The 14,289-nt window shown below is 38.9% G+C and overlaps 1 protein-coding gene across 2 annotated transcripts in view; it reads right to left on the reverse strand.

Annotated features, from left to right (window-relative positions):
- Positions 1–14,289, reverse strand: part of LOC134530105 (alpha-N-acetylglucosaminidase) — a 45,439-nt gene that overhangs the window by 15,850 nt on the left and 15,300 nt on the right. The window contains exons 5-11 of one of the 2 annotated variants that reach the window (XM_063364702.1): positions 14,091–14,252; positions 11,972–12,037; positions 11,792–11,855; positions 8,347–8,492; positions 7,589–7,673; positions 6,043–6,192; positions 1,773–1,918 (exon numbers count right to left, since the gene is read on the reverse strand). In XM_063364702.1, the coding sequence (XP_063220772.1) occupies positions 1,773–1,918; positions 6,043–6,192; positions 7,589–7,673; positions 8,347–8,492; positions 11,792–11,855; positions 11,972–12,037; positions 14,091–14,252 (819 nt within the window). The remainder of the gene's footprint in view (positions 1–1,772; positions 1,919–6,042; positions 6,193–7,588; positions 7,674–8,346; positions 8,493–11,791; positions 11,856–11,971; positions 12,038–14,090; positions 14,253–14,289) is intronic. The other variant, XM_063364703.1, reaches the window with a different exon arrangement.

Below are 14,289 nucleotides of genomic sequence, written 5' to 3' on the forward strand. Positions count from 1 at the left end.
AATAAATTGCCACTCTAAAGAATACAATCTATTAGGCAAACTGCCAGTTTTACACCGCTTCAAGATGCCAACCAGCTGACTGAGAAAATAATTTCATATTTGAAATATTTAAGGTATATTTGTGATTCCACAGTCCATCTCCTCCGAGTGAAGTCGACACCAACAAGAAACCAACAGTGAGCGGATCCTTTTAGTGCCAAAATGTTTTAAATTGAACACATTTAATAATCCAATGTGGAAAGTCACATCTTTCCCGTCTAAGACAGTGATTGTTCCTTGCACAAAGCGAAAACACTTGAAAAAAATATTCCATCTGATGTTGCAGGAAATTAGGTGTAAAGTTCTGTTAATTTTCTCAAAACTGATAATGATATCATCTAAAAAAAGAGTAAGAAATTAATTTTGGATTTTATTTCTTCATACATCGAAAATTACATGCCCATTACACGATGTGACAGGAAAAAAACCCTCACTCTTTTCTGCCAATCATTCCTCGCAGTCCTGTGCCTTAAAAAAATAATGTTTCTAGCGACTTCGTCATATTGGTGGACCACTTGGCCACCCGTACCTGCGTCGCATGTCTGGGGCCTAATTTCTAATTAAAAACATCACAAAATTGAAAGGAAAAAAAATTGGTTGTCTGTAAAGTCGGTTTACGGACGATAGTTTAACATGACGTCATAACAAAACATTGATGAAATGATTGCATACTTTTATGAATAAAATTGAATCATTTTTATTGAATTATCACTATTTTGTATGGATGCAAAGAAGGAGTGAAATGAAATCTACAATTTAATTGATAAATATACTTTTATTTGCACTCATTAATTCAAATATGTTTATTACTTTAATGAAGAGATTATTTTAACTATAACTTTTTTATATGTTTGCTATTCAACTTCTTCCAATCTGTGTTATTCTGTTAAAGATAGAACACTGATAGGAAAAGTTGGAAACGAATGGGAGTGTTTCAAGTTTAATGTGCCTCGAAAAAGTCAAATTGATGGTTGTTCCAATCGAGTGGAAGAGAGATAGATGCGGCGCAAGCGTACAATGAGCGTAACATGACACAGCGTAACGGGACAATGTGCGTTACGGGACACTTTTTCGTTCGTGCAGCCAGCATTCATCGATTTATTAGACGTCACATAAAAAAAAAAGTTAAAATACATTAGATGCAGCACGGCCTTGAACCCAGATGCTAAAATGTCAGCTTCTAACCACACTGCCTCGCACATCCTTTCGGTACAGCACTTGAACAATGATTGACCACGCTACGCAACTGCCTATAGCCATGCAGGGAAGAGGCAGCACCGTCACCTCACCGACCAATCACAACACACCTCTTATGTACAAGGACATATCAGTACACAATTTATTTTACCCTCGCATCAAGGCGTTTCCGTAAAAGAGCAAACAGACGAATTCAAATTTGTTTCTGATTGCTGGCACAAAAACTCTGATAAATTTGCAGCTTTCCATGAGAGCTAACACCTGCCTTTCCCCCCCCCCCCCCCCATCATAAGAATTGTACACAGGAAGCACCCGAACATCTCGGCAACTGATCAACTGTCTGGAAATGGGCGTAGCCATGTCGTGCACCTGTCTTTCATACTTCCATTTACCAAAACAATACCCAATGTTCTAGAAATGTAACACGTACATAAAAATATAGTTAGACAAATAATATTAAACAGAAATTAAATTTTAAAACATATGATTGCACAAAGAGTAACATTAAACAAATGTGAAATCCTGTTCAAGCTAACCATTCGGACAGATTAGTCGGTCGAGTGCGCCACACCATCTCGTTCATCAAGTCGTACACCACATAGTTCTGGTTGATGCCTTCGGGAGTCAAACCGGTGCCAACCATTGTCGAGTTGGCGATGAAGTTACGGCCTTCAAACACTTTCTGAAATGGTATCAGCATTTCTTAGAAATTTTACAGTCTTTTCTGTCCTAAAAGTATGATAAGCCCTCAAATTCCACATTATTAATTTTATATTAGAAAAATAACTTTTCAATCACTTAATTGAGCTTATTAACAGCACTCTTTACGCTAGAAGCTAATTGACTAGGGATGTAAGCCCACAAAATATAAAAATTGCAGACAAAAATTGTGCATTTTTTATTGACTATAGCAAGTTACCAGAAATATAAAAACAAATGATTTGAAACCTTTAGAATACCAGATGAGAGACCTAGGAGAACTAGGAACTCCTCTCCTCTGAACTGGGCGATGACGGGTCGAGACACTAGTCAGAGACTCGGAGGCTACTTCACCTCAAGGAAGCAGAGCCGCGAGAAGCCGAGAACACCTTGTCTGCCTCGCGTCTCCTTCAGGAATCTCACCAGAGCATGCATGAGGCGATGGTAGGTACAATACTAGTCGGGAGACAATTGGCCCTTGAGTGCAAATGAGTTAAGCAAAAATGAAACTGGACATGGAACTTTCTGCAATTATCTTGTTGCAGTCTTACTCTAGTCACACTGGCTGCACAATGCAGCAGGAAGGCATCTGTACACAGAGGGCACAAGTCCCGAAAAAGATGGCCGAGAACAGTAACTTCCAAGATCAGGTGCCTGTAACTGGGCGGAGAGGGGTAAGCATGGAGCGTCCCTGAAAAAACGCTTGTCTCCGTGGAATCAACGGCAGGCAAGCAGCGGCAGCGTCCGGCGAGCTCTCATGCCGAAGGTCGCAGGCAGTTCCAGCGGCGGAGGAAGAAGTGGGTCGCGGCAACGAGTCCCGAGAGGCGAAAAGGCAGATTGATGACTGGGGGCCGAATAGCAACCACACCCTTCTTTGAACCACGTCCGGACAGGGATGAGGGGTAACCATCGGAGAGCAAGCATGGTGCCAACTGGTGGTGAGAGGAAGGGAAGAATAGTTGCCTTCTCCCCCTCACGCAACAGGAGACTAGCCTTGGAGGTCCCTGCAGCAGCATCTAGCACCCAGGCGCTGCTGATGCTGTGGCTCTAAAGAGAGAGACGGGAATTTTGGAAGGATTTGGGGGGGGGGGGGGGGGGGAGGTGTTTGCGTCCTGAGGGAGTTGACATCTGATGGCAGTTGAGGTAATGTGTAAAGGACCACATTCATGAACTTTTTTTTCTCCTAAAAAACTGGTGATTAATATAACATCCTCAAAATATTAGGTTAAACATACACTTTATGTTTTACAAAAGCAGTAATGTTATCCAAAAAACTAATTATTAAATACACTCCCATTACTCATGCAACATTGATGCAGTTCTTTGATAAAAAAAACAACTTTATTTCAAACACATTTCAATAAAATTTATTTCGGTATTACTCATATTCATTACAACTGATGATTCAGTTGAAAATCCTCTCTGTTAAGTATTTTTATTCACCTATAAAACCACATGTCACTGCTTCATTGTAAAATGTTGAGCACTACAGAAGCAATTTGTTGGGTGACTCATGAACTTGCAGTGTGTGAAAATTTCATGTCGATACTGTCACGTTTGTAAAATTTCCAGTGCCCTCAAATTAAATTTTTTTTTCTGGGTTATCCACTGCTGCAACACTGGGTGTGGGTGTCGGGTAGTAACTCCACCAGAAAGGAAAGCAGGTTGCATCACATCAAGTGACCAGTTTGAAATGTGGGCGCTGACCACTGGTCACTTCGAGTCGGTCAGTAGCGCGTCACACGCCAGGACCGCGACAAGCACCACACAGCTGGCCTTCACAGTGGAAGTTCAAGAAGGAAAGTGTCTTAGATTTTAAGGTGATACAAGCCATTACCAAGTCAGATTTGGGATACACATGTCATCATATATTGGCCTAGTTGGAGTCCAGGCTGTCTACCATCATGTAGAGGAATAGTCGGAGTCAAGACTAAGTCTGCCATCATGTAGCGTCCTATACCTAGTCCTAGTCGAAGTCAGGGCTCTGTCAGATTCTAAGTCTGTCATCTCAGTTCCAGTCAGTCTTCAGGGTGTCGTCAGCCAGTCCTAATATATGTTGAATGCTACCATACCTCATAAGAGAGCTTCTCCAAGACGAGAATACTTTTTATTTTTAAGAATAATTAAAGTTATGCTCTGGAGAACCCTGTGAAAATTAGTAAAAAAATTTACTTCAATGGTTTTTCTAAATAAAAAAAAAATTAAATATCAGAATATTATCAAATTATTCATCTCAATAAAATGCAAATACCAAACTAGGTCACCATGACTTTGAACTATAATCAGGCATATATAATCCATCTGAATGACAAAAAAAAACCATACGTATTTATTCTTCTCATAAATTCTCAAAATGGTTTTGGGGAGGAGGGGGTGCAGGATCCTGTAATGCTACAATTTTTATATGAAATTTCTTACCTCTATAGAGGTAATATTTACCCTTTATAGAAAGTAAATATTTAATTTCCTTAGTATTTATTTTGTTTAATTACACTTTATTCCGTATGTTTACATTTGTAATCTATGATTAATTCAGATTTAAATTTCTTTGGTTATCATTTTGTCTATGTATTACTCTATGTTAATTTTTATTTTAAATAATTGTCAAAGCTAGTATAGCAGTATTTTTTGAAACCAATATTAATTTAAAGATGAACAACGACAGTAATGGGCAGTAATTTTAATAGTTTTTGTTTTATCAACAGCTTTAAGAGAGTCGTTTATTAGTAACGGTGAAAAAGATTCTTTAGAACGAATTGAGACTCGATGAAGGCAACATCTAGAAACGCAACGATTTCGACATTAATTGATAGTTGAATATTTATAGAAGAATTAAAAATGTTTATTAATGCTAATATTGAATGAGATTTTGAAGAAACTACTAATTTGAATCAACGAAGATAAAACTCAAACTTCAAGAATTCAAACAATTATTTAAGAAGAGAGGTCGACGAATATCCAGATTCAAGAGAGCGTCCAATGAATATAAATTGTATTGAAACTACGAAGAATAGATGCCGTTGATCATCCTGAAGAAAGAAGAATCCTGTCGAAGATTGAAAAGTCGCAGTTCGAGCCCGGGAAGGATGACCGTCGTGCAGTCCAGCCCAGTTGCCGCCCACAGCCCGAAGGATGGAGTCGTGACGGCGCGTATTCCTGCCGCCCGCTAGAGACCGGAGGAGCAACACCAAGTTCGCAGTCCTGACTGAGGCGAACCAAGGATTCTACGAGAACCTACACGTCTCGTGGGTATTCTGCAGCAAGGTTTGGTCCCTTACCCCATCAACCGAAGACTCGCTGATTAAAGAAGTATCCTCACGAATTACGATTTAAACAAGACGAACAATTTTCACCGAACTAGAATCTTTTAAGTTATCGAACATATTCTTTGTATATAAAGACTGTGTACTTGTTCATCTTTAGATTTAGCATTTAAATTCCGGAATCGTGATCCCGAACTAAATAATATTAGATAGTATAGATGGAACTTGATATTGAAAGAACATGTTGCTATTTTGTTTGACGGGTACTGCAAGTTACGTACCCAGTAGTCCACGCTCTGCGGACTGAAGCTAGTTTAATATAAATAACACACAAATGATTAACATTTTATCTTAAAGATAACTTACTCAAATGAGAGAATTGTCAGATGCTTTAAAGTCGAGAGTGATAACAAATTCCATCTGTATTTTTAACATAAATTATTTTAGTTAAGTTATTTATATAAAGTGTGATATTGTGCTTGTCGAAGTATATTGTCACCATCTGCACAAAACCTTACACGCAAATATAAATATTTCATTTGAATTTGTTTACACGTCATTAACAGGTCTAGTCACGAGATTAGTATTTAACATACTTTTGACACACTGTAATTTTGACTTTCAGACACAAACTTCTAGAAACAATTCTTAAAACTGAGAGAGGTAGGCTAGAGAAATTGAAATTATTAACTACATCAAAGAATTTCAATAATTACACTAGCTGACTTTTCACCTCCATTTAATCAATAGGAAATGTTGTGCAACTTCAATATCAAATAACAAATGACATTTGTCTATACTGCCACCAAAGACCGCCAGTGACGCAGCACTGCCGCACACTCACGTTGTTGACGATGTGCAGCGAGCCGAACAGACCCAGCGTTCCCCCGAAGTTGTGCAGCATGCACCAGATGAAGGGCTGGCCGTAGTACGAGTTGAAGACGGTGTAGCGTTCGTGCTGCTCCGACTGTAGGTCCAGGACGATCATTCGGCCCTGCATCGTGAGTTACAACCAAGCTTCCGTGCCCTGATTCGTTACCCAACAGACGGGGGCAAACAGTTAGATCATTTTAACACTACCTCCAATTCTTAAGAGACTATACATTTGCGAGCTGAACCCAAGCCGAACTGTTCGCAAACCGTTCTTTGAAATTATTTTCGCCATGAACATCCAACGATCCATAAGTAGAGACCTGCGAAATTCGCGGATTCATTCGGTTATAGGCTAGAATTCAAACACATATACCTCTTAGATAATTTTGCTATTGGCTTACTGTTCATCTGGACGAATCTCAACCAGTTATAAACCTTCAACCAAGGATCGAATCACAGACAAACCAGCTGAGACGACTTACAATTCGGCAGCCAATGAACTTGCGTTATTTGCCCGAGTGTACAGGGGTATGTGCAGTCTATCCCGAAGGCCATCGAAACCGCGAATTTTGCAGGTCTCTATCCATAAGAAATTATTGAACCACTGCATACCACCAATAGTCATTTGTCAAACACCAGTTTGTGTACTCAAATCAGTTGTTCGTGTAAAGAAACATGCCTGATTTCGATTAGCAGATATATTCATCTCAGCACTTTTTCCCATTTCGGAATCTTCCTTAATTTTTTTGATGTGCAACATCTTAGCTCTTGGTAGGCGGCATGTGACGGAAGTCAAGGAACGAAAATGTGTAACCCAAAATTCACAAAGACAAAGGAAACTTGAATTTGAACAATATGGGCAGTATTTTAATAATTTTTTTTGTCAAAATTAAGTCCAATGCCAGGGTGCAGTGTTTTTTCACGTCTTTTAGCTTTTATTGGAGCCATTTCATTATATATTTTAAAATTTTGCTCTGCAAATGAAAGATTAGATAGTCGACGTAGCTGCTCCGACAGCGAACTCTAGAAATCGTTGCTGAAACTACATGTGATTCGTGTTCAGAAATTTAGTTTAAAACACAAAATGCATGTATTTATCATGCTTGGCATTATTTAATAGAATTTCACGTTAAATTTTGTGTCAGAGCTTTGTATTGTAAGTGCATTGGAAACATGAGAACACATGAATTTGCTCGTTACAGAGGTTAGATGTTACACATATATCTGGGGCCGCTCACTTTTTTTTAATGGCGCTTATATTTAAGATCCCATTGTAAAACTTAATTTTATAGTAATTAATCTGTTTCAGTGAATAAAAGACACATGAAGTTTAAATAGATGTTTGCGTGTGTTTTATTCATTTTCTTTTAGTGTTTTTATTATGAATTTTTCTAAGTTTTGTTTACACATTCAAGCCCACTTTCAGATTGCTTATACGTACAGTAGTTAATTGTTTACAACTGTTTATGGTGCAGTAACATAACAAACATTACGAATGATACTGTGATCAGACTCACCAGTGGCACAGATGTGAGGAACGCTTCCACCCTGTCTTGAGTCCAGAAAAGAGGTCTGTCCACGAACTCCCAGTTCTGCTTGACCCTACCAACACGTGAGGCAGTCACCTGTCTGCTGCCTGTGCGGAACTGCCTCAGGCAGGGTCAGCATGGAGGGCGAGGAGAGAGGAGACAGGAGCACCACAAGTAAACCCCAGCGCCTCACAGAGACTGAAAGCATGCTAGAAGCTAGAATACACAGTTAGAGCACTCACTGGATGAGAGCCACAGGCGAAGAGACATGGAGTAACCTATGACACTATTTTGGAGAAATTAGTATCACGGGACATTTAAGTGTCATTTTTCCAGGAATATAATATATATTTTAAAGAAATTGTTACATGAAAAACAAAAACAATAAAACCAAAATTTCTTGTTTTTTAAAACTAAATTGGACTGAAAATTAAACCATAAATGCTAATAAAACATATACACATAAAACTGCCATACACTTAGTATGCATGATGAATATTACATTTCGAGCTTGACTCGAAGCTTGGGAAATATTTATTAAGATTTCAAGAGCTCGAGGAGACCTAAAAATTCCAGGTTCCAAGACTTCATGGTAGCTTATACTGATGGCAAAAACCACTGCATATTACTCAATGTATCCCGGTTACATTAATTAAAAAAGGTAATGATAATGAATAATCGCTGTGAGACTGCACAGTTTCCAGTCCCGACTAGGAAGCACCACAAAGCGCCTCACACGCACGCACCACACTGCCTTGGCGTCCACGGACCGCATGGCCTGGTAGATGGCCCGCCCGACGCTCGCCAGGTACCTCACGTCGCCCGACGAGGGAGACATCTCGTTGAAGGTGTCGCAGTAGTAGGCGTGGTTGGTCCCAAACTCTGCAGTCACCTGGCCATCACAACCAGCGAGAGGTAACCCTCACTGTAACGACGACCTCAACACACAACACAACATTGTGATGTCACGGAAACTACACGAATACAACAAATCAGATCTGCGTACAAGTGCATATCTGTTCTGCACGCCATTGATGTCGTCCAGGGCTAAGCCCCCTCCAGGCCCCCAACTCCTCCCACCATCGCCCTCCATTCACACCGCCCGCCTACGAGTGCGTGTGTTTGTCCGCCCGGCAAGAGACGCGTTTATAGAGCCTGTGCCACACACCTCTAGCGTAATTACTATTTAAATAATTAATTATCAATCTTTATCTTTTCATTTACTGTTCCCTAGTGTGTAAATGTTCACAGTTAGACATAAGAACTGAGCAGTGCCATGCAGAACTAACCGACGCGGGCAGACTACTTTTGGAACTCAAGTAGAAATTAGTAATTTTTTTAATGTAATGTTAATTCAGGGAAAATATGTTTAAATTGAGCTGTTAAGGGCATCACTTCTCTGCCTTGTTCCTCCACGTCATTGTTCGAGGCCTAATGGTAAACCCGAAGCTTCCTGCCGCAATGACACCCTGAATACAGCCCAGTCTCTTCCGATCGTCGCACGGGATGGGACGCATCTTCTGCACCTTGTTGCTCTCGCCGTGTTTCTTAACTGATCATGTAACATCTGCCGCACATAGTAATAACTGATTGTATAACATCCGCCGCACATAGTAATAACTGATAGTATAACATCTGCCGCACATAGTAATTTTATTAAAAATTTTCTTTCTTCCGCGATGCCTACTCCGGGTGGTAGACTGCTTTAATTAAATATTTTAAGTCCACGGAGCATTTTTAATAACAATATGATGCTTCCTTCTAGGCCAGGCCACATGATGTCCTGGCCCGTACCTGATTTGCAGTTAGCATTAGAGCTGTAGCAAATCGTATGTATTCGTTACTGAGTAACGGGTGCGGCATCTAGTAACGAGTAACGAAACGTTACACACGAATGCATTTCGTTACTCGCATCTTTCGTATGTTTCACGCATGCGCGCGCGTATTCGTTACAAAGAACGATGTTTGTTTATTAATAAAAGTATGATTTGGAAATTCGTCGTCCAAGTTTTTTACTGTTTATTAAAGGTATTGTGTGTGTAGACAAAGTTTTAGATTCGAACAGAAACAACGTAAGAAAGTATTTTTTACAAATTATAAATATGTATGTTTTTGTTTTTTATAATCGCGTATATTCACGTTTTATGTTCTTATCTTAAAAGATATATTATAATAAAGCCGCTCTAATGAGAGTTAATTGTTTCTTGGTTAACAAAAGCTGTTAATTATCAAATATTTTTAATTGTTTATATTCTATTTATTTTTATTTACGCGACGTCATACTGTACGCGTACGAAATACGACTCGATTCGATGCTGTTACATAACATAGCATGTGCCATGTCATGCGGTATCAGAAGTAACGAGTAACGATACGAAAGTAACGAGTAACGATACGAAAGTAACGAGTACTAATTGTTATAGTAACGAATACATACGGGTACACATTTTTTCGTTACTTTTACACCTCTAGTTAGCATCTTTCTCTCAGTTTAACGTAACATGTAGAATTTTGCAAAAGCTTGTCTGAGTAAGCAACGTGAGCAGTGAATCCTTTCACCAGATGCCGTGTATCTTTCATCCTCCGACCACGTGTAACACCTGTGCAGGAACCGGGGCATGTGGGACGTCCTAAGAGTCCTCTGGCAACCATCATTCGTGTGGAGTGCCCGCCGCTCAGAGCGGGCTGGCAGGTTAGACTGCAAGCAGTAAAGGGGGTTGAGAGCTGAGTCACACAGGGTGACATCACGGCCCTGAGATAGGATCAGTCGGGTCCACATGCCCATTAACATTAACACATGTCCACACAAGCAATCACGTGACATTTAAGTAACAGCAACCCTGTGCGATAGCACTGAATCGACACATCTGAACATCCAGTAACAACTAGACATCTGCGAATTGTGATTTTTTCAGTTCGAATCGAATTCGAATCGAATTTCAAAAAAATTCACGAGTTTCGAATATTTTTCGAATCGAAATTGAGAATATAAAAAGAAAAATTGAAAAAAAAAAAATAAAGAGAATGAAAAAAGCGGGAAATTGTAAATAAAGGGAAGACCATAAAAAGTATCACAGTTTACCTTATTTAGCATGTTTGACTTTCAAGGATAAATATATTAATAAAAATATCACAGCATAAGAAGTTGTACAAAAAAAAAATAAAAAGATTTACCGGTTTCATCACTTAAGCATCGCACATTTTATTCTAAAATCAAGTTTGAAAATTAGGGGTGAGACCGTGGGTGCTACTATTATGCAAAAAAAATTGTAAAGTAATCCATAAAAACAAAACCTATTCATGGAAAGTATGTTTATTTAAAAAATAAAAAGTAGACCTTGCGAAAGCACGCCAAATAATTAAAATTAATGAGTGATGCAATAAAACCATTTTATTCAACGTAAAAAAAAAAAAGAAACCAGTTACAAGAACGTGATTTGTAACTATACGCATAATGATCGTGCGGGTTAACTCGGTTCCTGACAGAGCGCGTGCGTGCATGCAGTCTGCGAGCTATCGATATAAATCTTCGACTACGTGCGCACGCTCTATACAGGAATACAGGAATCAACACAACCAAACTGGTGCTGCTTACGTTTTCATAAGCTGTATAAAGCTACTCCCAAGACGTTAAAGATGAAGTTTATAACTTTTAAAAACGTCTTTAAAACACGATTTACACACCAGATTACTTTGTAATAGGATTAATTAAGTTAGTATGCAGTTTTATCAGAACGAACGGCGTAAACTGCGTAAAGCAATAGGCGCGTTGTAAACAACGGGAATTTATTGCATTACATCAAATGAGGTTAAAACAGGACAGACATAAAATAGTTCAAATAAAGGGAAAACGTAAATAACGGTAATGTAAATAAGGGGTTTCGCTGTATAATTTTTGTAAGTGGAAGATGTAATCGTCCATTTACATTTTTTTTAAACATGGGGGGGGGGGGGAGGGGGGGGAGGGGGGATGTCATATATTAGTGTATCCGGGACAGATTTTGCAATTCGAATTATTGTAACATGAATTTGATTCGAATTGACGAATCGAATATCAAAAAATTCAAACACGAATTCGGAAATTTCGAATATTCGCAGAACCCTAGTAACAACCTATTTCAGGCAGAAGACATCATGACATGATTGTTATTTCCGTATTTGTACTTGCTCTATACAAAATGATGTTCATACCTCAGTGAGAAAGAGGTTTCCAATGTGCTGAAACAGTGGATCTGTCGGCTCGATTAGGTAAGGGCTGAAACAATGCAACAAAGACAAAAGAATTCAACGAAATTGAAACATTTACAGATCATACATTTTATGAAAATATACTACTCTTACAAATGACAACTCATGCATGTGGTTACTCACCAGCAATACTCATCTGGAAAGTTATTCCACACTGAGAGTTCAGTCATGTTCACGTCCGGGTAGAGCCTGCAATTATAAAACAATCAAAATAACATTAAAAAGTAACACTAGTAAGGAACTTCATAATTTTGCAGCGTGTTTTGAAATACATCTTGGTGTTATTATGACCACAGACAGTGTGTGAGTACGAACAGATTGTGATAAATACATCTCTACAACTACAAACATTTTACTTATTCATTGTAATGTGTAAATGCTCTTACAAAATTTTATTCAATGAAAATTTGGAGTATTTTTTTCAAAGGTGCTTCGCACTATTTCAGTTAATATGTTTTACTAAATAAAACTTTTTTTGCTAATGTTAGTGTGTTTTTATTAATTTTTATTTCCCAAAGCTGGAAAAAAAATTAAAACCGCTGTTTAACCATAAAGATTACAATTACTATTATTACTATAAACTTTTAGTTACCTTTCCCTATTACTACATCAAATTTGGCCTAACATTAAAATATTTTCTTGAAAGAAATAAAGATTTAACATAGATCTGCGGCATTAAAATATTTATATATTTATATATATATATATATATAATATTTATATATAATATTTGATATTTGATATTTGGTAGGCAAAATAGAAAAATTCTCTGTTTGTTTTAAAATTTTCATAACTACCAATGGCATCTACGATTTGCCCGCAAGAGGCTGAAGTGCTGGAGTTTTATCATCATTCTTTTCTCTATGGACACGGCAGATTAACAAAATAGTCCAGATGGCATCATGCGCATTATCATTTTGTACATGTTTCAGAAAGATTCAACTTTTTTTTTTCCAGTAAATAAATTAATTTTATCACAATTCTGTCATATTTCGTGAAACACTGCAAATTTTGCTAAAATGAAATGCAGCACATCACCTTTCAATCACTACCAAGTAAGGTTGTTTGTATTACACATCAAGGACAAGAGATTTTTTAAATTTTTGTGATTTCATCATTAATAAAATTTTACTACCCAATGCAATTACAATCTCACAATGCTTTTAAAAAATATTTAAAATTATATATTAATTTCTTAAAATATTTTAGATGAAAACTGAAATGGGCCATTTAATTAATGTCTTTATTTTGATGCAATATCAATTAAAGGAAAAAGGAAAACGAGGTGGAAATTTGTTAACAGGATGTGCATACAACTCCAAAATAATATTTTCCTGACTTTCCCTGAAAAAAAATTTAAAAATTTCCTAGACTTATTACATATTTGCAACAATATATACTTTGTAGTTTCTGACAGAGGTAAGTAAAATCTAGCCTCCCGAAATCTGTCCTACAATTACAAAACAAAATAAAAATTGAAACAGAACCGTGCATACGCCATTTAATAGAGTGACTGTGCGCTATGACACGATCTGAAAAGAAATGTTTTTGCAGCTTGGGTAATGGTAGACTGGAGTACGAACGACATTTTGCACTTGAATTACCAATCGCTAGAGACATGCAAAATTTGCGTATTCATTTCGCGATAGGCTAGCATCAGAACAACTACACCTTCGTACCGCTTCTGCGATTGGCCGGCATTTTATCCGGGGAAACTGTGAGCTAATGGGAAACACTAAACCAAGAAAGTGCCGAATTACGGACAGCCTAGTCGAGACGTCTCACGCGTCAGTAGCCAACGAACAGGTGTCGTTTCCGCGAGTATTTAAAGGACTGTGGAGTCTACCCTAGAGGTCGACGAATCCGCGAATTTTGCAGGTCTCTACCAATCGCTAGGGACCGGAAAAATTCGCGGGTTCAATGACCTGCAGGATGAACTCCATAGTTCTAAGTACACTTGATCAAATGTCACCCACTCATTGGCTGCTGTGTTTTAAGACGTCCCAACGTAGCAGCCTGTGATTCGATACAGCTTTGGCCGGGTGTTTCTAATTGGCCCAGAGTCCTCCAGGTGAGTTGTGAGTCAATAGCAGAGGCAGCACTGAGGTGTAACTATTTGTATTTTAGCCTATCGCGAAATGAATTCGCGAATTTCGCAGGTCTCTGCCAATCGCTGATGAAAATCCCGGACTTGTCCCGACTGAGAGTAAACTGCCTGACCCTGGCAAGAGCGGAGACGCACCGCCGGAACGCGCGGGGCACCTGGCCGGCGAAGGCGGGAAGCACGGGCGTGATGCCCAGCTGCCTCATGCGCCGCAGGATCCTGTGCTGCAGCGACACGGACTGCGCTCGCCAGGACACGGGCAGGGGGCCCGCCCAGCCGCGGAGGTTCCCCATGCGCTGCCTGCAACCCCCACCCCTTCCGTGACTGTGGCTCTCAT

Source organism: Bacillus rossius, chromosome 3 (genome assembly GCF_032445375.1).
Source record: "Bacillus rossius redtenbacheri isolate Brsri chromosome 3, Brsri_v3, whole genome shotgun sequence".
NCBI classification, from domain to species: Eukaryota; Metazoa; Arthropoda; class Insecta; order Phasmatodea; family Bacillidae; genus Bacillus; species Bacillus rossius.